The sequence below is a fragment of the Panthera onca genome, chromosome B1, assembly GCF_046562875.1.
Source record: "Panthera onca isolate mPanOnc1 chromosome B1, mPanOnc1 haplotype 2, whole genome shotgun sequence".
NCBI lineage: Eukaryota > Metazoa > Chordata > Mammalia > Carnivora > Felidae > Panthera > Panthera onca.
This window is the reverse complement of record NC_138342.1, coordinates 56999241-57026527: the sequence shown is the minus strand read 5'-3', so window position 1 is coordinate 57026527 and position 27287 is coordinate 56999241. Positions and strand designations below refer to the sequence as shown.

The 27287-nt window shown below is 37.9% G+C and overlaps 1 protein-coding gene across 10 annotated transcripts in view; it reads right to left on the bottom strand.

The window, feature by feature from the left end:
• The window catches only part of RUFY3 (RUN and FYVE domain containing 3), an 81034-nt gene that overhangs the window by 5884 nt on the left and 47863 nt on the right, over positions 1-27287 (bottom strand). For 6 of the 10 annotated variants that reach the window (XM_081795525.1, XM_060654915.3, XM_081795527.1 and 3 more), the window contains 14 exons: positions 23139-23312; positions 22220-22337; positions 21288-21389; positions 19459-19582; positions 18047-18108; positions 17075-17140; positions 15748-15817; positions 12587-12679; positions 11391-11474; positions 8756-8923; positions 8160-8257; positions 3915-4034; positions 2478-2577; positions 725-789 (listed from right to left, as the gene is read on the bottom strand). In XM_081795525.1, the coding sequence (XP_081651651.1) occupies positions 725-789; positions 2478-2577; positions 3915-4034; positions 8160-8257; positions 8756-8923; positions 11391-11474; positions 12587-12679; positions 15748-15817; positions 17075-17140; positions 18047-18108; positions 19459-19582; positions 21288-21389; positions 22220-22337; positions 23139-23312 (1444 nt within the window). Of the gene's footprint in view, positions 1-724; positions 790-2477; positions 2578-3914; positions 4035-4283; positions 6614-8159; positions 8258-8755; positions 8924-11390; positions 11475-12586; positions 12680-15747; positions 15818-17074; positions 17141-18046; positions 18109-19458; positions 19583-21287; positions 21390-22219; positions 22338-23138; positions 23313-27287 lie in introns of those variants that run through there. The other 4 variants (XM_081795528.1, XM_060654919.3, XM_060654920.3 and 1 more) reach the window with 2 other exon arrangements.

Genomic DNA, 27287 nt, shown 5'->3' with positions numbered 1-27287 from the left:
AAAGACAAAGAGTTAGGCTGTTTGAGACCCTTAAGAGAAAGGACACGAGGGAAATGAGAGGATTTATGTGAAACATAGCTGCCCTCCACTAGCTCACAAGTGGAAACAAGTCCTACTCAAGTACACTAAAGACCCTGAGAAATGCTATGACCTGTACTTCGTTCCTTTGTGATGCCGATCCAGTAAAGATGAAACATGATCTTTGAAGTGATCATGTGAGTTTGAGGACTAACCAGGGGAAGAGTCGGAGGACAGCTTGATTATTACCCTGCTTTCTTCTTTTTTTTTTATTTTTTTTAAATTTTTTTTTTTCAACGTTTTTTATTTATTTTTGGGACAGAGAGAGACAGAGCATGAACGGGGGAGGGGCAGAGAGAGAGGGAGACACAGAATCGGAAACAGGCTCCAGGCTCCGAGCCATCAGCCCAGAGCCCGACGCGGGGCTCGAACTCACGGACCGCGAGATCGTGACCTGGCTGAAGTCGGACGCTTAACCGACTGCGCCACCCAGGCGCCCCTACCCTGCTTTCTTCTAAAATGGACTAAATGGGTTTGGTTTTAATACGTGCTCTCTGCTTGACTTGTTCATGCCCCCTTTGAAATAACTTGCTGGAGTATTACTATTACAAGTCAGTGTCTGGTCAGTGCCATTGCCCATATGTATTGAAAGGTCCCTCTTCCCACCCAAAATACATTTATATCTTAGTATTTTATTAACAGACACCTGTGGCTTTCGTCCAGGGGCTTTTTAAGTTTAGCATTTTCCTCTTGAATTTTGTGCTTCCCATCCTGCCAAAAGAAAACAGCCCAGTATATTAATTATTCAGAATGCTAAGCAGTGATGATGCTGCAGACATTTTCTTCTGTATTGACTTAGCTTAGGCATAACACTAAGCAGCTTTATTATTATATGGAAGGAATTTACCTTCCAGAATATTTCCTCATTCTTTGCTCTAATTACTTTCTTAACAAATTATTCTGATAGGGTTTGCAACAAATGATTTTCAGAGTAGGTATTCTCCTTAACTCTTGCAATTCAAATAAAATTCAGAATATATCCTATTTACTTGTGAGTAAATAGTGAGCTCAAGGTATCAGTTACTGCTTAGGGTATCTTAGTTACTTCTGTCTATCTCTATATATCTTCACCTCCCACTCCCCACTGAGCTCTGGATAACTGGTAAAACCAAGCATGGCCATATATAGCAGACTATAACCCTGTGGACACTCAGTCAAGCAGCTGCCACAACACCGTAACAACTTGCATAGCCTAGACACTTGAGTTTTGTATTTCGAAGGACCAATGTAAAGTTCCAAACATCCACTCTACCAAAGTGTGTAAGCCCTGCCTAGGCAGTTTTCAGTGACAAATTCTTTCTGTGGACACTGCTGTCTGCCTTGAGCTGCTGTCCATCAGCCTCCAAAAATAGAATGCACATTCTTAGACCACTCAAGTGTCAAGGAAAGGAGGTTAATGCAACATTTATACTCCTGGAACCCCTACCGCAGGACAATTCCAGATTGAGAAACTTAAGGCCTCACTGGAAAAGCAGGGTAAAAAAGGCCAAGAATTTAAGTAAATCTCTATAAGCCCTTCTAAGTAGATTTTATGTTTGCTAAACTAAACTAATGAAGTTGGCATGCTACAAAAGGAGTGGTATTTTGTACACTTTAAATTGCAGTGAATACTACTACATAATAAATTTCTATTTACCATTATTTTCTGCTCTCCAGCAAATTAGCATCTCTTTCTCTAGCAATTTTAAATTAAGAAGCTTATAAATTTGTCCTGCTTTGTTATATATGATGTAAACAAAGAAGATAATTTTTTCCCAGTGTCTGTCTTTGACAGAAAATGTATTTAATACGTTTCTGATTTTATTATTTAACGACATTGGCTCCCGTTTCATGGATCCCAGAGATGGACTTTTCCATTTTAGCTTCCTAACCACTACAGGAGCTGGGAGTCTCACTCCTAAGACTGTCCTGTAGATATGTCTACTCTTGCTCTTTAATCACTCTATGTTCCCTCTTCTAATTTCCCAAGAAAAGTAAATGGAATCCTCATGATTCTGAAAACGGTATACAGAAGCAAATCCATATTTAAGACAATTCTGTTAAATGGAAAATCAGGGTAGGGAAAGATTACTATAACATATTATTGAAGATGTTAGCCAGTAGAATCCCAAGGAACACCAGTTTTTGTTAAGATACCAAAACAATCTTAAAGCGAAAGGGATTAAGAGGGTCACTGGAAATCATGGTTATTAATCTTCTTTTCCAAATGAAATCAAGTCAGAGAGAGTGTCCAGAGACAGACTGAGAATCAAAGCCTTGTGTTTACCCTAGGTCTTGTCTGCCATCTACATACTCAAGGCCACAGCAATTAAGCTCATGTTCCAGGAGAGAATACTGTCCAGCCCATCGAAGTAGCCTCTAAAAATTAAGTAAATGAACAAGGGAATAACAAATATTACCGTTTTGGGTTCTGGCTTCTGAAAGCCCTTTCCTGGGATGTTCCTGTTGTTTTGTAACCTTCTTTCTCTTTCCTGTTTTAGCTCTAACTCAAGCTGGTGCCTGGGACAGATGGGAGAGGAAAAGGATGAAAATTCGGGTTTCTGCACTCATAATCTCTAAAGAACGCCCAACCCTTTTCTTAAAGCTCAGCAATTACATTTTAATACTTGATTAATAAAAGGATACCAGATATATATGGGCAATCAGGTTTTAAGGTGTTAAAATATAATACAGTTAAACCAGTAACACTAAAATACAGACATTTTTTAAATCTTTCTTGGGTAATTAAGAATGTACTTTAAGATCTCCTAGTACCCGAGGGTCACTCTGAATATCAGTATTAATATTAACTCTTTTTTTTTAAGAGTCTTACAATATTTCTTTAACATTTATTTATTTTTGAGAGACAGAGAGAAACAGAGCACCAGTGGCAGAGGGGCAGAGAGAGAGAGAGGGAGACACAGAATCCGAAGCAGGCTCCAGGCTCTGACCTGTCAGCACAGAGCCCAATGCGGGGCTCGAACCCATGAACCGTGAGATCATGACCTGAGCTGAAGTCGGCCACTTAACTGACTGAGCCACCCAGGCGCTCCTAATATTAACTGTTAATAAAGAGTTGTGGTCAACTGAATGGCAATTAGTAGGATTTGCTATAATGAAAGACAGTATTTACCAATTTTCAACAAGAAACAATATGAAAGCACTAACACTGTAGTCCCATTTCGTTTTAATTAGCTGGTCTCTCTTTACAGTTATGTGTTCAATGCCCAGTTACATCATCAGCCACTAATGTCCTTAGTAGCCGTGTGCTTTTATATCTAACAACAAAGTTCTCTTTGTTTGAAGTCAGTGGCTTCTGCAGAGAATTGAGTCTCATTTGACAGATAATATGGAAGAGTTGTTAAGGACTTGGGAGTCAAGAGAGAGACAGGCTTTGAGAATGCTGCCACTGACTAGCTGCACTGTGTCAATCTGGACAAACTGAACCCATCTAAGCTTTAATTTCATCTGAAAATGGGGGGGGGGTAATATAGTCAACTACTAATAGGGTTGATGGGAAGATGTTAGGACAGAAAGCCTGTGAAGTACTTTGTGAAGTTTCTGCACACAGTAAAAATTTAGGAAATACCATTATTAGTGTTAGGTTGGCTATTAATTCTCTTACTTCTTTCTATTTATTTGGGACCTTGAATTCTAATTTCCTAATTCTTTGGTTGCAAAGCATGTTGACAAGATTTGGAAATGTTGATACAGGTGAAGCTTTCTGAATCTAATTCCAGAGAAAGGACATTACAAAGACAGAACAGAGGAGGCTGGATCCTGGGACCGCCTAATCTTGTGGCTAGCCTTAGAATTACCCACGACCACCCTGTCAGCTCCTGCTGCCCTCTCTTCACCGCTGCCTGGTGAGCTCCTCCACTTCCAGCTGCAGACTGTTTATCTTGTCTCCGAAGTCCTGCTTGAACAGCCGGTTGTCCAACTCAGCAGACTGGCGGTCTCGCTCAGCCTGGCGCAATCTGGATGTGAGCCACATGAACTTGTGATAAAAAACAAAAGCCATGGTGGGGAGGAAGACCAAGTTTACAACACAAAATAAAGCAACCCAAGGAAGAAGGCATGGAGAGACGTGGCGGGGTGGGGTGGGGTGGGGGGGACAAAAAGCTTTGCAGGACACGGGAAGAAATTATATGAGGGAAAAAAGATGGAGAAGAAACAAATTCCAACGAAAAGTAAGATGAAGGTGAACCAGGCAGAGGAAAAGTTGATTTTCCAATTTTTTTTATTCTAGTACTACAGTTTACAGCCATTAGATGATAAACAATAAAACATCACTTTTTAGAAAATCCATATCCAAAGCCAACCTCAAGTACACAGTAATTAAAGTCAAATCCACCTTTTGTTTGTGTTTATTTCCTAATAGGTTTGGTACTTCATATTTCTGCTTTACACACATAACTGGAACTTGCAAATGGGCAACTACCTTATTATATGTGGAATTAGAACATGTTCCTGGTCCTTTCCCTAAACCACAAATTATATTAAATCACGGACATTACACATTAACCCTTACCAAGGCTTTTCGGGTGTTTCTATAAGGAAAAGCCTTTGCCAGAGTTTGGCCATCTCTTTCCTTTTCCATTCCCACCAGGTTGTGTGTGACTAAGTGGACAAACAACTCAGCACCGGGCCTACGTAAGATTCCTGATCGTATTCTCTGGAGAATTCTAATGAATGTTTTCTTCTATATATCCCATAACTTTGCACCTATAAAGAAGCATGTTCTAAAAGGTGAAACCTCTGGGGCTCTATATAATAGAATTTGAAAGCATGCTATCTGTAGTCTTTAAAATGTTTTATTTTAGTGTTTGAGCACTCCTCCCAAATGCTCATAGAAAAGGCAATTCATCACCACAAAAGGTTGATGAAGATAAGAACAGGTGCAAAATTATAAGAACTAAAATAAGTTCAAGAGCACAGGATATTCCATGAGGTTAGTCATATGCTCTTTGACTTGACTTTGGTTCAAGTCTGTAAGGACCTATAGAAGCACAAGTGAAATCTATCTTACTCTCTTAATTCTGGTTTTTCCAAGAAGAAGGTAAAGAGTTTCAAAAGCTGGAAGCAAAGGGGGGTTATCTTTGTTCCCACCTAAGCAGCTGAAATGCTGCAAATCATACCAAAATGAGAAAAAAACATTTTTTTGTCAAGACTTTTTGAAGGAATGAAGGCTTATGTACAGCCTGTTCCCCCATATCAAAAGTCATTAAAAAAAAAAAATCCAAGTATTTATAGGCTTATTTACAATGCAAAGCCTAGAAAGGGGTAGATCTGGGGTCACTTAGAAAAAGAAGCCCTGCTAATTAATCACTCTTGTGGTTATCTACTGGGAATGTTTGTTTTTAGACTAAATAATAATAAAGAGTTTATTATGTATCTATTTCCTACCTTGAGATGGTTTTCTAATAAAATTAGATAGTTTCCTAGAGACTAGCAAATCCCCATCTGAACAGAAAGTAACAGAAGCTCTTAAGTCAATGTTTCCAGCAAGGAATGACAGGTGGGGAACCATCACTCATGTCTATACCTTGTTGTCTTTGCTTCAAAAGGAAAAGCAAGATAGATTTGAAAATTGTGTAGTGTTTTTTTTTTGTGTTTTTTTTGTTTTGTTTTTTTTTAATAGACGAGTTTTTCATTAAAATTGTTCTCTCTGAGCTACCTAAATAGGAAGTGGCACTGCAGGAAAATGGCAGAGGTAGAAGATGACAAATATTAGGAGGGTTTTCCAAGCTTCCACATTATTACGTTATCATAAGTTACCTAATCACTACCTTTATCTCTATGTACTTTAAAGAAATGTAATGATGCGGGTTTCCCACCCCCTCCCCCCCCAAAGTCACTAAGGCAAAAAAGTTGCAAGCAATCTTGGTTACTGAGAATAGAACTGTAGTGAGATGCTAAGTACTTATCCGTGGCTTGGGGAGTAAACCTACACAACAGAAGTGGAAAGGGGCCAGGGCCTAGGAGACACAGAGCTATTTTAGGAGAGTGCTAGTCCATACGCTGTCACCTCCTGTTCACTACGTCGCAGTGTCCGAGCAGGCTTGCTGGTACACACAATGCACCTAGAATCTGACATGGTCAGGGACTGCTTGTAAAGGCATCAATAAAATCTGCACACTGGGTTTTAATTAATTCCCTAGGCTTTTCTTGTGTGTGTTTTTTTTAAATGGTGTGTTTATCGGTCAACTCAGAAGTAATTTCTCAAAGTTTATTTGGCAATTAATTGAGAACTTATACTAAGGTTTCTAACTCTGGGGAGAAAATAAAGAAGAAAAAAACCCACAGCCTATATATCAAACTGGTTTTTTTTCCTTTCTTTTTTTTTTAAAGTCCCAACAAATTCAAAGTCAATTTTTGGTGACATTTTATGTAGAATCAGAGCCTAAATGTAGTAACTTCCAGATTTCTTTCTTTACAATTAACTTGTACGTCAGACTTGCGAGGTGACCACTTGCAAAGTGCCTAATGATGTTTGGGGATCAGTTTATTCGCTGCACTATTTAAGGTCTTTGCCTGTTTCACCAAATCCTTTTCACTAAATTAGTAAGATAAAAATAAAAATGGAGTGAAAGGGGAATGAGAAAATGAATAAACGGGAAAGACAAAAATAACAAGAGAAAAAGTCAGCTTAATATATGAAGAAGGAAGTCATTGTTTTAGTTCTGTCTACTTTAAGTGCCACGTCAAAAAACTATCAAAAAATAATTTGCACAACATTTCAAAAATACAACTTATGAACACCAAAATTAATCTGTTAAATCATAAACATGTAAGTGCTCATGAGCAAGCACTTAGAGAATGTCCTAGTTAGACCTGATACTCTTTTATTAAAAACCAGTCAAACCAGAAGTTTCAAACTTATTCGCTCATTTGCAATTAACTTGTGAGTTACCATGAATATGCAGTGCCATTTAAGACCACCCCCTGGTCAAGCATCATCTGAATAAAAGAAGTAACCCATTCATCCTTTCATTCATGCACGGGCTAAGCGAACATCTCGCATGTTTCATGGCACTGAGGCAGATCCAACGAGGGAACTTAAAGAATTCATTAACTAACCCTGAGAACTCACACTCTCATCAGAAGGTACACACACACACACACACACACACACACTAAGGCTGTAACGTGAGGCAGAAAGTGAGAAGTAAGCATTATGGGCAGGTATGGATATAAGGCTCTGGGAATTCCAACAAGGGTCAATGGGTAGACTACTGTTATCAGAGAAGTATCGGAGGAAGCTTTGGAGAGATGGCATTTGAGTCTGAATGTAAAAAATGTATGTCAAGAACAAGGGAGTGGGAAGAGGAAGGGCATTTCTAGTTGGTGGGTCCACTAGGGAAGGAATGGATGGGGAAAGTGGAAGCATGTGCAGGGACCAGCAACTGTGTAGTTTTGCTCAAGTAAAAGAAGGGTGACCAGTGGGTGTTAAAGGTGGTATCACGGGCTGGCAACACAGAATGACCGTGGGTGCCACAACTCCTTCACAAGAGGACGTGTTTCGGGCAGACTGAATTGTAGGTACCAGTTGAAACAGTCAGAAGACGAAAACCCAAGACTGGTCTCCAGAGGGGACAGAGCTGGAGACAGACAAATTTAAGATAGCGGGCAGGGGTGACAGTGGGCACACAGAACCGCTCAGAAGAAAGGAGAGACAAGAGGGAGATGGTGGGGAGGAGAGAAATGAGCTAAAGCATTAGAAGGGCCCTCAGCACCCCTGATATCACTAGCACCAACGCATTCCGAGACTTCAATGATGAAGAAGAAAATAACAACTGTAAACATATTTAAAAGTGCTTTCATCCTCACAGGTTATCCCTCCTCCAACATGACACTGAAATGGGATTATGGAAGAGGGTTACTGTTCTGCTGTTCAAAACAGTCACAAGAGGCTGAATATGTTTCTTAAAAATGTTTTCAGTGACATCTTAAAGAAACAAAATTTAACTGGCTTTCTACCAGCATGCCTGGTGTTAAGTTGGGAGAATCTCATACACTTTGTTTGCCAAATGCAGAGCACACTTCTCTTACTTCCAGCACTAAAAGCCCCAAGTGTTTCACTAAAGAAACAGCACTTTTACCTTTGTTCGAGTTGTTTGATGGTAGCAGCCATCTGATTAGTCTTCTCTTCCAAGCGACTGTTTAATTCACTTTTCTGTTTCACTCCTAAGTCTGAACTCTGTTACGGAAAAGAAGTATGAGTGATGTACATATAACATAAAGTCCTGAAATAAATCACACTTGCCTCTTGAACCTTACGAGTAAGTGGGAAATAGAGAAATAGAAATGCTCATATATTTGTATACCAGTTAATTTCCTGATGGAGAAGAAACAAAAAACAATGTTTAAAATTAATATTGCTGTAAGCATCTTTGCCACAAAAATGAACATCAGAAGGTTCATCAATTTATCACATTTCAGTATAAAAGCTAATGGAATACAGAACTCAGTTGGCAGGTTAGGCTGGAGAGTAGAAATTATCTTATGGATGTAACAGACCCCCTTTCCCATTACAATCTGAAAAGTGACCATGGCTTTCCAGAACAGCAACACGGGACCCTGCAATGGTCTGATTCCCACAGTGGTTTATTGGCAGCTAGCCTCAAAATGAGATGCGACTCTGGGAAGCCCAGGGATCTTGGAGAGCCAGTGAGCCTATTCCTCTTATTCCCCCTACCTGCAGCTTAAAGGCAAGTTCATGCTTGAGAGCCCTGAGATCATCCAGCTGCTGTCGCAGAGACACAAGGGCGTCCTGCTTCTCACAGACATCCTTCTCCAGCATCTTCATAGCCAATTCCATCTCCTGTCGCATGCTGATCTGGATCTCCAGTTCTTTTTCAACATCCTGCCCCCAAAGGTAAATAAACTGCTTATTCTCTTTCATCAACTAAGTTCAAACTCTGCAATTCCAAAGGAAAAGGTGTGAACTCTCAGGTCTGAATATTTTGGCAAAATAGCTACAAGTTATCATTCAATGCAGAGACATTAACAACAATAATTAGGATCATCACAAAAATATTTACTCAATAATTTACAAATCTGAAAAACTTGGTAGGTCAAGATACTGCTATTTAATCTGTGTAAAATATGCACATACTTGAGACACTCCGTGATAGTAAGAGAAGGGATGTCATGTCCTATTATGGAAATGTATATAGAGTGCTACAGTAGCTACCATAAAATGAAACAGATGCAGTTCTCTTCAATGTGGATGTTACTGACATACTTAAGAGCTCAAGAAACCCAAAAGATACTTTAGGTCCCCAGCATAAACATTTCAATAACGGGAATGATCGATATGGCTAACTGAATTTTTATATTCACTTAACATGAAACCCATTTTTGTTTCAACCATTATTAGTGCAACATTATTTGGATGATCAAAGATACAAAGACCTGAGGTTCTTCTGCATCCATGCTGTGCCTTGGGCATATCTAGGACCTACTTGCTTGGTTTCTTTTCTTTTTTAACAAACATATATCTTATTGTGACATAAGGAATGTGGAAAATTTTGTGTAAGATTTTGATTTTGATGTGCCATCTGAGGTACTTCTCTGTGCATGGGTAGCATGGTTAAATGAGACTGCTTCTTAAAATGCTGACATATATTATTTCTAGAATCTTCCTCATAGAAAGTGTTTTGAGATCTAATCCATAAACACGTAGAAGGAAAATGATAGTCATTTCAAGGATACTAAGATTATATTGCTGTTTTCTCAGAACTCCTGAAATTCTATTCTTACACTGTTAGTTGGTGATAATTTTTAGTACAAAGCAGGTCACCTTTATTTGCAGGCTTTTCCCTATTTTCAGAAACACTATTGGTGGGGGGAGATCCTTTTGTCTGTCATATTATCAAAATTGCAGAAGTTAATATATCAATACCATTGATATATTAATATTAATATACTAATATTAATATACTAATACTTATTAGTATAATAAGGGGTGTATTGATATACTAATACTTATATAAAATCTGTTACAAGAGTATTATTCATTATTATACATTTATGCACACACACACACACACACACACACACACACACACACCCTCTAAGGAGACAAATCAGAATCTTCACAGGGGTTTGGATCATAAAGTTTAAAAAAGTAGGTCCCATATACCTAATGTTCTTGTAACAGAAACTATAAAACTACAAAAGCTGTCTCAGAAAATGGACTGAGAAAGCATTATAGGGAATATGGGTTCAAAAAGAGTGAGAAACGGGGCTCTGGGTGGCTCAGTTGGTTAAGTGTCTGACTTCAGCTCAGGTCATGATCTCACAGTTTGTGAGTTCGAGCTCCGCGTTGGGCTCTGTGCTGATGGCTCAGAGCCTGGAGCCTGCTTCAGATTCTGTGTCTCCTTCTTTCTCTCTGCCCCTCACCCACCCATGCTCTGTGTCTGTCTGTCTGTCTGTCTCTCTCTCTCAAAAATAAACATTAAAAAAAAAAGTGAGAAACATACACCTGAAACTAATGTAACACTGTGTGTGACCTACACTCAAATAAAAAAATTAATTAAAAAAAAGTCATAGAAACAACTAATTAAAGTATCATTATAAGAGTCACAGAAGAGCTCTGTATGAACAATATTCTCATTAGCAAATATGATATGAAAAAATCCACGCTAAGACTTAGCTAAGAGGGTTTTCTAGATGTCATTTTAATTGAGTCAGATAATTAAAAATTTCCTACCATTTTTAAATATCTTATTTTTTCATTTAATTTTTTAAATGTTTATTTATTTTTGAGAGAGAGAGAGAGAGAGAGAGAGAGGGAGAGAGAAAGAGAGAGACGTGAGTAGGGGAGGGGCAGAGAGAGAGGGAGACACAGAATCCAAAGTAGGCTCCAGGCTCTGAGCTGTCAGCACAGAACCCAAGGCGGGGCTCAAATCCACAAACCCCAAGATCATGACCTGAGCCGGGGCTAGATGCTTAACTGACTGAGCCACCCAGGCGCCCCCAAAATTTCCTATGGTTTTCTAATATGCACTGTATTAATCAATTAGCAGCTAGCCCTTCCTATGGAAGAAGGTAATATCCTTGGTTAAGAGTGTTTTATACAACTAATGCCCAGTGAAGGTAAAAATCAACCATATGAAAACTTGCCTTTATGTAGAACCATATTCACGATAAACATACTCAAAATTAAAAAAAGAAAAAAGAAGAGTGAGAAACAGTTTTTTAGGATCTATAAAAATCTGTTAGGTCACTATTAATGTTCCTGACCCTGGTCTGTAAGGTCAAACCTCTCTAAGTGGGCCTTTATGTTTAATGGGTTTCTGAACTACTAGAACATAAGTGAAGTTTACCAGTCGCAACTGTGTCTCCTCCTTTAAATGCTTTCTGGCTTCACTCAGTGCTTGCCCATCTGAAGTTCTGTCCTGCTTAGGACCCTTGAAGAGATACATGAAATAGTAAATATATTTAAGGATTAAAAAAAAAAAAAACCCTGTACAGCGTTAGCTGACACTAGTACTGCTGTTTAGTAAGGAAAAATGATTATATGTGGTTAAACAGGTGTAACAATGAATGAAGACAACAAAGAGATTGAAGAAGCTTAGTAAATAAAAAATTCTGTTCTGAGAAATCACAGTTGTTTTCACAAAGTCCACACACTAAAGCCAAACGCATTACTCACAGCAAACGACTTCATCCCCACTCAGAGCCTAGTTGCTTCCTTTTTAGAAATAATTTTAATAACTATGGATATTTGGATTCTTAGGTCACAGAAGGTTAGAAGTATGAAGATAAAAGGGAGTGGGGAGACACTAATACTTTCAGGGAGAAGCAACAGATGCCAGTGACATCATAATAGCAGAGAAAAAGCACCCAGAGCAACCTGGAAACATTTAAGTATAGGTGCTAGAAGCTCTATCAGTTCCAACAGTCCCTACGGTAGCATCACTGTAATTTAGTACAGAATTGCCACTGTTGGTAATTATGATTTTCAGTCATCATAAAGGGCTAAATGTGTTAAATTATGTCCTCTATCTAAGACTGCTTAGAATTGTGTAGTACATAAAAGGTTTGCAAAAAAATCTGTATAGACATATATAAAAAGTTTGATACTTTAAGGGGTTAAGTTATCTGGTAAACTCATGTACATGGTAACTCCCAGTGGTACCAGATAAACACTTCTTACAAAATAGTACCGTGGACTAAAAACAATGATATATTTAATAGAATGAATATAACCCTGAACTACAGTGCAAATCATTAGTACAAAACAACAAGAAATTGAATGAGACCTGTTCTTGGAATCTTTAAACAGATGTAGGTGGCACAGAAGCCAAGGAGCATCTGTAGGAGAAGGTGCCTCACCCTGGCATAACCTCCATTATTCACTCGATTCTACATGGAGTCTTAGTAAAAACAGCATGCTATATGTCAAGTAGCTATATGTTTGCTACTTCCAAACAGTCCTCTAGAGTAGAGGCCCTCCCCACCGCCCCGCTAACATGTTAACACATCTCTAGGAATGTTTTATAAATCCAGTAAGGTTAACCTTCCGATTGGATTCCAATATGTAGGAGCTTTCCTCTTTAACTCGTTCCATTTCTTCTTGCAAGGTAATAATCCTGTTGTTTGCAACTGCAAGCTGTTGAAAAAATTTAAAAGGTAATCTTTTATTTTTCTTTTTTAACAGAGGATAAGATAATTCATGATCTGCTAGGACATCATTTTCAGGCTTGAATGTTCTTAGAAGGAAATAAAGTTATCTATGGCTGCATAAAAATGTTCTCATGGTGTGGGAAGTTAGGAAAAATATTTTTAAACTAGGTTAGGTAAAAATAAAAAATATCTACTGTTGCTTTTTGTGTAAACTCTTTTTCAGGACCAAAATGTTAACTTAAGATTGTTTACCTCAAGGGTATTCTCATGGGTAACTTATATTTTGTTATAATACCTATTTCTAAAATGTTTAATAAAGAGGTCACCTTGGGGCACCTGGGTATGTCAGGTGGTTAACTGTTGGACTCTTGATTTTGGCTCAGGTCACGATCTCACGGTTTGTGAGATGGACCCCTGCGCGGGCTCTGTGCTGACACCATGGAACATTCTTGGGATTCTCTCTCTCTGCCGCTCCCCTGCTCGCACACACGCAAGTATGCATGCATGCATGCTCTCTCTCTCCAATAAATAAATAAACATTATATAAAAAAAGAAGTCACCTCATGCCTTGGGATTCATCTTACAAACGATACATAAGAACTTTGATAGATGATTTTTAAGAGTAAAAAAATGAACTAAGTCCTCGCTCTAAAAGATACCATTAAGTATCAAAGAGACTTTTTTATTTCCGCACCTAAACAGGTAAGGTAATGTTATTAGCAGTACACTGCTAAGGGGAAACATTTATATCCCCATTCCAACAGGAGGGGATCTCCTCATGAGCAGTGAGCATAGGTTCTGCTTAGTTCTGGTTCTAGTGCGTAAGTACAGAGGAACCTGGGCTCAGGCTGCTTTCTAGAGATGGGTCTGGAAGCCCATTTTTCCCTCTGCTCCATGGGCCTCACGGTGCATAAAAAAGTTAACTCTGGACAAGTGGGTCTGCTTTCTAGATCCAAAGACACCCTCAAATGGGTTCTTCCAAGATTTTAACATCAGAGAAAGTTTTAGGAAACTATGTCTGTATCTCCAAGTGGGCCTTCTAATTCAGCTTTATCAATAATAAAGTGGATATTTTTATATCATCATCTGTTTATAACTTCTCACTTTATCACACTGATTCATTCAGGAAAAGAAAAGAGGGTTTTTTTTTGTTTTGTTTTTTTGTTTTTGTTTTTTTACTGGCCCTCTTAAATCCAAAATATATGGAAAAGAGATCTGGGTGGAAAAGACATCCAGATATAGATATATAGAAAAGAAATGAGACATATGGAAGAAACAGATCTGATTTGCCTTTTCTATTCTTTATAAAGCCTATACACAGTGCTTACCTATCTCTACAAATCCAAGGTTTCAATAAAATAAATGTTACTGGTAAAATAAGTACATGAATGAATAAATTAGTATTGCTAATAAAATAAATCTAGGTCAGAAGGACAAGTCTTGTGACTGAGGGAATAAAATTAATAACTATATTTACTGGGTGCTTATGATGTGTCAGACACTGGTCTAGGCCTTCATGTATTACCACTTAATTCACACAAAAACCTTACTATTATTTTATCATCCCCATTTTACAGAGAAATAGATCAAGAAATAGAGGCTTAAGTTATTGGCCAGGATTAGAAAGTTAGCAAGTGCCAGAGCTGGGACATGAATCCATGTAGCCCAGCTCTAGAGACCATGCTTCACTGTTGGGCCTTATTGCCTCAACAGAGGAGCAGCAGAAACACGGCAGAACATTTCTATGCAGAGTATTTCAGAAACTTTGTAGAGGGGCACCTAGGTGGCTCAGTCAGTTAAGCCTCCAGCTTGGGCTCAGGTCATGATCTCACAGTTCATGAGATGGAGCCCCACATCACGCTCTTTACTCTCTGCTGTCCACACACAGCCCGCTTCGGATCCTCTGTCCCCCTCTTTCTCTGCCCGTCTCCTGCTGGCGTGTGCGCATTCTCTCTCACTCTCTCAAAAATAAATAAACATTAAAAAAAAAAAAAAAAAAAGCTTTGTAGAATAAAATTCTAAGGACCGTTTCCATTAAGTTTTAATATAATTTAAGAATCTATATCCAAAAGTGAAGCCCACAAGGCTGAGAAATAAGGAAGGTGTTTGAAAGTTGTAACAATGAAAATGTTCTGAAGGAAAATGTTTAAACAGCATCTTCCTGACCAGTGCTTGAACTTGGGTTTTATTTAGACCAAATCTATCTCACAGTATATAACAGGGTAGTTATAATCAGAAATACATAAGAGAAAGTCTTTGTCACCAGAAAATTTTATGTAACATTTTTCATAGAAACGTCTAATGCTATTGAAGAAAAAAAAAATGTGGCTTAGCCGCTGGCAAGTTAAAAAATTTCTTTATTAATCAGAAGCGAAAATGAGGTTAATATTTATTCTTATTTTGGGGACTTTCCTAAGGATTTTCACATATATATTCTCCTGTGATCTTCAAAGCAACAGTGAGGCTGAAAGGGGAAGTATAAATACCCTCATCTGCCAGTGAGGGATGGGGCCTCCTGGAGGTCAAGTGACTTACTTGCTCAGAAGCACATGACTCATAAGCAGCGTGACATACAAGCAGGGAATGCTGGTGTTCTGACCAGAGCTCTTTATATTATCTGCCCTACCACCCCAAGGAGAAAATGAGATCCTTGAGGGTGGGAGCTTGCCAATCTGGCACACATCAACCAATGCACACATAAATCTCTCTCTAGCTCTAGCACGTAAGCAGTACCAAATGTTTGTGAGTGAACAAACGAACATCAAGCTATATGCTAAAGGTTAACTCTAGGCTAGCCCAGACAAAACATTCATGCAAAAGAAAGCAAGATATCTGACGGGCCCAGGTTCTACGCCTTCATAGTCCAACTGGATAACAGACACCCCTGAGATAAGCCAGCTGGCCATTCTCAGTCAGAACAAGGGATTATGTCCTATTACAGACATTATCTGAAAAAGCCAAGTCCTTTATTTTCAAAGTTCCATAGAAATGACTGGTTCCACTAGTGCACATTATTAAATTCTATGTCAATCAAAGTGTTTCCAAAACACTTACCTCCTCTGTCAGTTTAGTGTTGGATTTTTCTAATGCATCCACTTTTGCCTGAAGGTTGTTTACAGTAGCACTGTCAAGAAAGGAAAAAAAAAACCATAATGGTTTCTCTTGAAAAACAGAATATCCTGTACTTTCCATTTAAACACTCATCACATTTATCATTCATTGTCTAAAGTCCACAATTCGTGATAGAATTGCAGGTTCTAAGACAGTTTACAAGTGGCTGTGTGTCTTAACTGTTACATCCTGGCCACTGAAGCTTGTATTTAAGAAGTACTTGTTGGATGAAATTAAGGAGCTGATGCACGGCACAGTATATAATAATAAACTACATGAATTAAGTGCTTGCCATACACTGAGCACTTTTCTAAATTATTTTATTTACATTATTTCATTTACTCCTTTCAACAACCCTATGCATTAGGTATCCCCAAAGACAGATAACGAAGCTGACGCATGAAAGAGTAAATAATTGTCATGCTTCTATTTCACTATCAAATGTAAGCATACTTCTGCTTGACTAATATCTCCATTAATTCACTGTAGTCATTATTAGTTCTTGGTCTCCAGAGAAAATATACTTAAACTGCTCTTGAATTTTCTAGCTGGAACCAAGACTACTCAAAATTTATACTGATACTGGTATAATCATATAATAGGTCTTACTTTATTAAAATTGTTATCTTTTTAAAAGAATTGTAAGCAAGATAAGAGTTAATGGATGGAGAGATCAATTTTTCTGAATTATTCAACAGTCTTTAGCATAACAAGAACATCAGTGTACTTGAGAACACCAACAGAATTTGGATTGCTCTCCTCACGAAAGAGGAGATGGTTTCATGTTCCGGAAGTTCTGAAAAATACTTAGTATTTGGGAAATTAATGGTAGTGATGGCAAAGAGAGGGTAAACTAATACTATCAATTCAATGTATAAATGACAAATCCAAGGGACCAACAAGATTAATCAAAAGGTCCCAAGGCAATGAGTGGATTACCCAAGATCACTCTTGAAATATGTGGCTGGATCTACTGAACCAAGAAGGCTGCTAGTTTCAGCTGGGTATGTCACATGGTTAAGAATTTTTAACTGAACATAGTCAATCACTAGAGTTATAATTACATACTAATCTCAAATTGCCTTTCACTAAAGGTCACCCAAACAGTTAAATGTCATTTATTTAGTGCCTAGCTCAGTGCCTGGTAAGCAGGAATTCAATTTATTTTTATCGAGTATTGTCTGAATTTATCACATGGCTCATCGGTTTACTCTTTCCTTCCTTTGCAACAAAATCCCCAGTAAAGTAAAAATATTGATTCATTCTTTACTTTAGATGTCTGTTGAGTTCCTCTACATAGTTCTTCTGATCCAGAATTGCAGTAATTTGGCCATCTCTGGGATGGGAGGGGAGAGTTGGAGGAAAAAACAGAAATAAAATAAATTCCATTAGAAACACCAAGATCCTCCCTCCATTAATCTTTTCATATCACAGAGAAAAGAAAATTGTAGCACAGAAACCAGAAGACAGACCTGATGTATAATACCCTCAAACAAGAAAGACTCAGAGATTTAAAAATGAAACAAAAAAATTCTCCATATTAATAAAACCTTTGCTATAGCTTAAATCCCTTAATAACTTAGGTTATAGGTATAACACTATAATTTATCAGAGGCATTTAAAAAATAAAAATTTTCATCTCACAACTGGTAGCCTTTTTAGCTTTGCTGGTATTACTTATAACAACGACTCTCCTGTGAGATCAAGACCTGAGTGGGGATCAAGAGTCGGGTGCTTAACCGCCTGAGTCACCCAGATGTCCCTCTGAGGTCTAATTTCTAAGGGCCATGTGGATATTCTGAAGTAATTTTACATTTCCAAGAGATGTAAAAGCAGTGCTGAGTTTGCGTTTATTCTTCACCTCATTACCCTGAATGTTAACATTGTACATAACCCCATATCGTATGTTTAATATTTCAAATTTTAAGAAATGGAGAATGCAATTTTCTGATCAAGAAGGCCACTTTTTCAAACACTACTTCAAGAGAAGGAGCAAGGGATTCCTTTTATAAACCTTTTTATTTTATTTTGTTAGCCCCTGAACCACACAGTAGAAAACCACTTAACCAAAACCCTTTTAGGGCTTAGCATGCACAATAGTCAGATGCTTTTGGCAAGATTCTATTAAAGCTATATCATCGGAAATTCTTCCAGCAAGTGTGTTAAAGCACTACTGCTGTAAACATTAAATGCTATCGAAGAACATTAAAGAGAAAAGAAATTTAATTTTCTTTGTACATACCCTTCACTACCTTTACTGCTGTTCCCATCCTTGAGATACATTGAAAAATCTATAACTCCAACCTACAAAGAGAATTTTCAGAATTTAACATAAAATTAGATACTTTTTCCGAGGCATAATACAATTATCTCTTTCTGGGCACTCAGAACAGCAATGAAGTCATGACAGTTATTAGGAATTTTGATGAAAATGTAATGTTTTACTTTTATAGGACCAGAAGACCACATCACGCAAGTCAACAGAAGATTTTAACAAGAAAGTCAAGAGAATGCTTAATATAAATTTAAGGTTTAAAGTTTCTTTCTCTTTTGTGTCTTTCAAGTATTTTGCTACTGAATCCCTATTCACTTACAGGAATAATAGTTTAAAAATGATAATTACAAAGAGAATGCACAGTTCCTTAAAGAAGTTTTGGAAAATATGGATAAATAAAAGGATGTAATACAAAACACCCATAGTCCCAACCACCCAGATAGGACCACTGTAACAATTTGATATCTATTCTTCCAAACTTTCATTGATACATTATGTCTAAATTTTTTAGGACTGCCATGTCATTATTCAGTTTACTTATTTTTTTAATACAGGTCAAAATATCATATTTCCTTTTCCATTTTCTTAGAGTAAAATGTAACAGAAATTTGCTGTAGTATTTCATAGAGAAGGGGTGAGAACGAGTCAGAATGAAAGCAACAGCTTTATTTAGTAAGCAATTAATATGTGCCAGGCCCTGTACTAGGTGAATTACATTACTAATTCTTTTATTCCACACAATAACTATAAGACATAGATATAGATACTCTTTTTTAAATCCCTGTATTTCAGCTAAGAAATGTGAAGCATCAAGAAACTACAAAATTTATTCAGCTAGAAAATAAAGAAGCAGAATCTGAACCTAAACAGTTTGGCTTCAGTCTGTATTCTTTTTTTATTTTTATTTTTAAAAATTTTTAATGTTTATTTATTTTTGAGAGAGACAGAGACACAGTGTGAGCAGGAGAGGAGCAAGATGAGAGGGAGACACAGAATCTGAAGCAGGCTCCAGGCTCTGAGCTGTCAGCACAGAGCCCCATGCGGGGCTTGCACTCACAAACCGTGAGACTGTGACCTGAGCCAAAACCAAGAGTTGGACGCTCAACTGACTAAGTCACCCAGGTGCACCAGTCTGTACAAGATATTTTAAACAGGGGTCACAGTCAAGAGAAAAGTTGAAAAACACTCATAATACATAAATGAGTCAAATTAGAAGAAAAAACAAAGTAATTGCTTATATTCACATCAAAATTTTTAAAAATACTATTCATGACTCACAGAATTTCTCTTAATTTGGTTGGTGTAATCTGATCAACCCAAATTCTGAGCTAACAAAACTCAAGAGTGATGCACTTCGTAACTGAGCACATTGTGCATACCTGAGAGTCCAAGTCTTCTCCTTTCATACAGAAATTGGCATCAATGACGTTGAGACCCACCAAGAGACCAGCAATTATGGCTCCTTCTTCTTCCATCATGAGGGCGTTGGGTTCATAGAATTCGCTGTAAGAGAAATCCACAGAATGCTCTGTTGTAACAAAACCTCAAGAATCCAATGATGTAATCACGAGACAAGCAGAAAATGCTGGCCTCATAGTTGAATATGGGTACTATGAAAATAGAGAAAAGGTTAAAAAAAGGGGGGGGGGATGGTCTGAATACTTTATTTTAGATAATAGGTGCATGAATAGACTCTAGATAATAGACAGTCTAGCTGAAAGAGAAGTGACCAGAATGGTAGTTTCACTGAAGTGATTATTTATACTTTCCCCACATATTTGTATTTGAGATGCAAGGGATGATTTTTCCATCTTTAATGCATCTTTAAAAAATTGTTTTTTAAAAATTTGCCTCGGAGATCTGCTTTATTTGTAGGTGGGTGTGTATCACATTGTTGTTCTAATTTGCATTTACATGATGGCTAGTGAACTTATGTATATATATATATATATATATATGTATATATATATATATATATTTTTTTTTTTTTTTTAAAGTTTATTTTGAGAGAGAGAGAGAGAGAGAGAGAGTCCCAAGCAGGCTCTGTGCTGCAAGCATGTGGGGCTCAATCCTATGAATCATGAGACTGTGACATGAGCTGAAATCAAGAGTTGGATGCTCAACCCACTGAGCCACCCAGGTGCCCTTACATTTATATTTTTTTAAAGTAATCTCTATGTCCAATGTGGGGCTGAACTCACGATCCTAAGGTCAAGAGTCAGTCACATGCTCTACCCACTGAGCCAGCCAGGCACCCCTCTTTTTAATGTTTACTAGCCATTTTGATTTTCTCTTGAGAAACGCCTGTTCAAATTCTTTACCCATTTTTACATTTGCTCATCTATCCTTTTTTGAAAAAAAAAGAAGTTTTTTTAATGTTTATTTTTGAGAGAGAGACAGAGCACGAATAGGGGAGGGGCAGAGAGAGAGGGAGACACAGAATTTGAAGCAGGCTCCAACCTCTCAGCTGTCAGCACGGAGCCCGATGTAGGGCTCACACTCACAAACTGCGAGATCATGACCTGAGCTGAAGTTGGAGGCTTAACCAAATGAGCCACCCAGGCGCCCTTGCTTTTTTCTTACTGGATTGAAGGAGCTCTTCACATACCCTGATTCATATCATTTATTCAATATATGTGTTACAGATATCTCCTTTCACACTCTATGGATTGCCTTTTAATCTTGTGTCTTTTGATGAATGAAGTTCTTCATTTTAATGTAGACCAATGTATCCATTTTTTCTTTAACAGGGAGAATTTTTTATGTCTTGTTTAAGAAATTTTTGTCTACCTTATATTGTCTTCTAAAATTTTTACTGTTTCCTCTTTGCCATTTGTGTCTATAATCCATCTAGAACTTTGTGTGCTGTTTTTAAATTTAATGTAACATGTCAACTTCCTGTCTTATTGCATCTGGGTAAATGCTAAGGTTGAGTCAAAAGCCTTTCCTGTTTTCTGGGGGTATTAAGTTTTAGCCTACCCTACAAAGGACCATATATATGCCACAGTGACAGACTGAACACATGTAATAAACATCTATTCTTGGGTATGTGTGTGTGAGGTATGGGAGGAAGTATTAGTTGAACTATGTGAAATTGTCATGAAACAACTGTTTTTGATCTGCAGAAACAGCAAATTTATATGATTTGACCTCATGTAAAATATAGAACATAGCAAGAAAAGAACAAAGTTCAATAAGATGTTCATACCTGAGAAGTTCCTTCTTATTGATCAAAGCTTTCATGTATTCTGAGAGTTTCTTTTGCATTAATGCCAAACGAAGCCAGGCTCTTCCTCTGCCTACTGGTGTCCTACAGAAACACATGAATCCAACAACTACAAGTAGCAGAGATAGAGGCCATAGTGGGACAGATTCACTTACTCTTGTTAATAGTCCCCAGTAATAACATGCACACCGAGGTGCTCTTTACAACCTATTCTCCCACATTCCTATGTGAGGAGTTCTGTGTGGGCTGGTGGGACTAGGGGTGTGTTTGGGACAACTGCTCTTGTGAAGAATGAATTACTGAGACTACAATTTGAAGATAAAAACCTCTGGGAGGCCCAAATGAAAATGTTCTATCACATTAGCGTCGGTAAATCCTCATAAACTTAGTGTGGATCATGTAATTGTCCAAATACTCGCAATGTGGACACAGTCCATTTAGGCCTCTATCTGATTAAAGTTAAACCAGTTTAATTTGGGAAAATGATCAGTCCTCTTTTTGAGTTCTGAGGCAGGTTCCCAGTGTCAGTTCCTGAGGTCCACTTGACAACGGTTTTAATCTTGGCTCTTAAAACTTCATTGAACACATTCTTTTTCTTAGTTGGGTCTAGCATCCTCCCTCCTAAGATCTGATTTCTTGAGACTCTAACTGATTCCCACAAGTACTTTTTACAAAATAAGAAAAATTTTGGCATTTTAATATGAATGCAACCTCTTTTAAATTAGTGGTAATTATCCCTCACAGACACACTTCTCTTAATATTCTATATCAGCAAGTCTCTTGTAGTAGTACATATTCATAAAACAGCACGCATTCTGGACTGTTATGAAATAAATGATTATGGTCATCATTATCTTTAGACTTGAAGGCAATGGTTAATGTTTTCCTAGCAGAATTCTGGACCTTAAACTTACTTAAGTCCTGGAAGATCTTTAACACTTGCTGTTATCTCTGCAGCTTCTGGAACAAGCTTTTCTACCAGTTCTAGAGGCCCCCAGAAGGATTTATTTTGTCCAAGAAAAGTTTTCTTAGCTAAGGTGATAAAAACAAAGCAATGTTTTAATATCCCTTGCAACATAAACATTCCCTCCACACACAAACACATATACACACTTCTCTCTCATCTATTTAATCCTTTTTATCAGAGAATTAATTTCTGCATTATCAGACAGTTCTGAAATTATTCATGCTTTCAGAACAGATAACATTTTGTAAAAACCAAAAATCCCCCACTCCCCAAGACTCAGTCCTTCCTCTTTCAGGAAGAATTTATAACTAGACCTATAATAATAACAATAAAAGGCTTTAACAATATAGTACTTAAAGCTGTGTGGTATTAGTGAAGAAAAGAGTCCAATGGGAAAGAATATGTAACCTGGAAACAGGCTATTAACGACTGGGGAGGGAGCAGGAAGGAAGCAAAGTGAACTAGACCAGGTTCTGCCCTCAAAAGCTTATGGTCAAGTGGAAGAACACAGAAGCAAGACTCAGGAGATATGAATTCTAGCACTTGCTCTGCCCCCACTCACTGTGTGACCTTGGGCAAATTACCTCCCATTCTAGGCCTGTTTCCACCTGTCCAACAGAACTGCCGTATTGGACTAGATACTCGTAATGTCCTTTCCAGCTCTAGCATTTAAGGATTTAAGCCCTGCATGTCTTTTAATTCAACCACATCCCTGTCTCCCTGTCTGTGCTCTTATAGGGTGCATTCCAATAGATTAATATTATTAATTCAAGCCTCTTATTTGGCTCCAGAAAGAACACTTTTCTTGAACACGTATTGCTAGAAAATAGCTGCGTGCACATTTGCATTCTGGGGCCATGGCCTACCCTTCAAGCCGTGTTTCAGGCAATGTTCCATCACCACGAAGAACTGCTGGAGGGGTGCATAGTCTGAGTCCAGAGTTCTTCCCAGGTTCAAAGCTGATTCAATCAAGCCCTTGATACTCAGCTTGGCCATGTTCATCAGGTTCATGCGTTCGTTAGCCATGAGATAATTAGGATCTACGGCCAAAGAGGGAGAGGATGGAGCCTGGTTAGTGGAAACAGCACATTTAGAAATTCAATGTTTCATTGTGTTGACGTTAGCATCGAAGGTGCAAAAGCAATGGTGGGTAGGACTGTTGGGTGTCTTGGCAAGAATGGAGACAGTGGTTTTGTATTCTCTGCCAAGTACTTGCTGTTAAAAAAAAGAAAGATGCCAGTTTCCCTTAGGAATATCCTTGATGCAACAGTGAAAATTACTTATTTTATCAAATTTCAACCATTGAGTACAGTCTTAATAATCTCACCACCACCTCTGCCCTAACCTAACCTGGGTGCCCATCCTAGCTCACTATTGCACAACCTTCACACTGGTCTCTGTGATTCCACCCTGGCCCTGCCCACCTCGTTCTCTACACAGTTTGTGAACTGTTGTAAAAATTAAAGGCAATGTAGAAAAAAAAAGTACTTAAACTTTGTTCCAAGTATACGATTGACATTTATGTTAATTAGCATTATTATTTAAACTAAACATTACATAAACTAAAAATAATTAACCGTATTAACTCCCAAAATTTTAAGACTTAGCATAGAGTGTGATAAACTATTTGATGAAAGGGACTAAGTACCACATTTTATCCGACAGAACTCGGCACAATCCAGGCACCTTCTACCTTCACTTACTGGGGCCTACACTGTGCCAGGTACTGTGGGCTGCTTCTGACAGTTACAATTTCAATCCCTCCTTATGTCAGGCTGTGAGACAGTTACCAGTAGCACCAACTTACAAACGAGGCTAAGAGTGTGAAAGAGCCAGTCCCTGGGCCCAGCCAGTAAGAGACAACAAAGCCAGAGTTCCAACTATATAAATCTGGCTTTGTTGTGCTGTTCTCTGAGGTAGTAGTTTTAAAGAAAAAAAAAGTCAGAATTGGTATATATAGTGCCATTAATTCTTCCTTGCACAACAAATCAAATGTGACTCTCTTTCCTCAGGGCAGGTAAGTGTTGAGACCAGAATAAGCTCACAAGGTGAAATGCACAACAAAACTACCCCCTAAAACACAGCCGCTAAAACCAGTTTTATCAGACATTAATTCCCAACTTTGTCACTGGCATTTATGTGCACTCCAGTGTTTCTAACCTCCCATAATCACTGGAAGAAATGAATGGGATAAACGTGTGTGGGTGTGCATAAATGTTTGTGGACAGCAACTAGATTCTGTTTAACCTCCCAATAGATGGCAAGAAAATGTCACTGGAGAGTTGGATTGGAGACTCTTGCCAGAATGGTGATGGATTTACACTTCTACATTGCCTCATGTCATTCTTCTTACAATCAGTAGCAACATGTTCAAGACATCTGTTTGTGGCCTGGGGTGCATAAACCATGCAGAAAGATGAACTAATGCCTAGGGAAATTAAATTCCTAATACCTCGGACGACTTAGTATGGTGCTATACCCTATTGAACTAATCTACATCAAACACAAACAACCCATTCATTCTTTAGAAAATACTGCTCTCAACTTCTGCACTACTAATGTTTTGGCCAGATAATTCTTTTTTTTTTTGAGGGGGTGTGGGGTTGTTCTGTGAATTAAGTTTAGTAGCAACCCAAGCCTTTACCCACTAGGTGTCAGTAGCATCCTCCAGTTATGACAACCCAAAATATCTCCAGATACTGCCCAATGCCTGTCTCCTGGAAGACAAAATCAGGTTGCTACCCCACTGAGAACCACTACTCTAAACAAATAAAAGAAGGTCAAACAAAAATCAGGGTAATTTGACATTAGGCATAAAAAGCTCAAAAGACTTCACTGCTCATTATTAATTACTTAATGCAGAAGGTAAAATGTTTATTATTTAATGCTTATTATTATCATTTTTGGGTTGAATAGTATATAAGAGTATGGGCATTACAAATCATTTTAATTACGTTTCCTGGTTAGTACGGAATCAAACTACTGAAAATAATTAGTACTTAAAATTAATTATTTCTTTGTTCCATTTTGTAATGTTGGGTACTAGTAAAGATCACCAAATCACTAACTTAATTTGTCACAAAATAAAAAATAATCTATTCAATCAGTTTGTTACTTGTCTTAAATCGTACTCGAGTGTAAAATGATTTTGTGGAACGAATATATGCTGTTAAAAAGGGTTGCAGTAACCCAAAGGGAGCATGGAAGGACTTCTGGGGTTCTGGTTTTTGGTGTGAAATTGTTGAGTGTGTGAAAATTCATTACACTGAATACTTACAATGTGGTATTTCCTGTATATTTTATAGTTTTAACCATAAAAGTTTTCATTTTCAAGTTTTGTTATATTGTATAACCCAGAAATTTTTTTTTTTTAATGTTTATTTATTTTTGAGAGAGACAGAGACAGAATGCGAGTGGGTTAGGGGCAGAGAGAGAGGAAGACACAGACTCCGAAGCAGGCTCCAGGCTCTGAGCTGTCAGCACAGAGCCTGACGCGGGGCTCAAACTCACGAGCTGTGAGATCATGACCTGAGCCGCAGCTGAACGCTCAACTGACTGAGCCACCCAGATGCCCCCCAGAAAATGGTTTTTAAAAGTGCATGGCTTTCAGGGGTGCCTGGGTGGCTCAGTTGCTTGAGCGTCCGACTCTTGAGTTTAGCTCAGGTCGTGATCCCAGGGTTGTGGGATCCAGCCATGTGTCGGGCTCTGCACTGAACGTGGAACCTACTTAAGATTTCTTTCTCTCTCTCCCTCTGCCCCTCTCCCCAGCTTGTGCATGGGCTAAAATAAAAAAAAAAAAAAAAAGTGAAAAAAAATGCATGACTTTCACAATGTTATGTCATATTTTTTCTAGGAGAAAAATAACTAAAAACGTTTAACAATGCTAACATTTAACACTATTATTTCAAAATCTGAACTTCTGTTCATTCATTCATTTTTTTCTATAAATAGCGACCATCTACTGGGTGTTAGATATTTAATGCTGGGATTCCAGAGATAAAAGACCTAGTTCCTGACATCAAAGTGCTCACTATTTATCAAACTTGGTTTACACAAATGTTTGGAGAATGAAAACAGGGCAACTTACAGAGAACACTTGAAATTTCACAATAAACATTACCATCTTTGACAAAGATCAATTTTATTTCAGAACAAATAAAATTAAAATGTTTTTATATTAGGTCAAGTATCCTCTTTCTATGGAATCAAATATAAATTTTATATAAATTTTAAGGCTAAGATACTAGATGCGATATTAATGTAAAATTTCAGACACACCGTATACAAGTCTAATACAATTTCTTCTGCCACTGGATGTGGAAAAGTTTGAGAGTCTGTGTAAACGTACTGTAATAAGAACACTAACAAAAGTATACACAGGATATTATGAGAATATGCACAGAAGAAAGCTACCTGACCTGGCTCCCTTTTTCCTTCAAAAGAACTTTTTTTTAAGTTTATTGATTTATTTTGAGAGAGACAGAGACAATGTGAGTAGGGCGAGGGCTGCCAGCACAGAGCCTGATGCACGGCTTGAACCCACGAAACTGTCAGATCATGATCTGAGCTGAAACAAAGAGTCAGATGCTTAACCGACTGAGCCAGCCAGATGCCCCTTCCCTTCAAATTTAAAGGGCAGGTATGTATATATTAAGTTCTCAGAGATGAGGCTATTTGGTTTTAAAAAAATATTTATTTATTTTGAGACAGAGAGTGAGAAAGAGAGAAAGTGAGAGACAGTGGTGAGGGGCAGAAAAAGAGGGAGAGAGAGAATTCTAAGCAGGCTCCATGCTGTCAGCGCAGAACCTGATTCGGGGCTCAAACTCACAAACCGTGGCTTGAAGTCACAAACTGTGAGATCATGACCTAAGCCGAAATCAAGAGTCAGATGCTCAACTGACTAAGCCACCCAGGCACCTTGAGACTGTTTTTTTTTTCTCCAGCTAATAAAATGTTTTTAGTCACTCTGTAGCATTTTAAGAAAATTAAGAAATACATATTAACATGGCTAATTC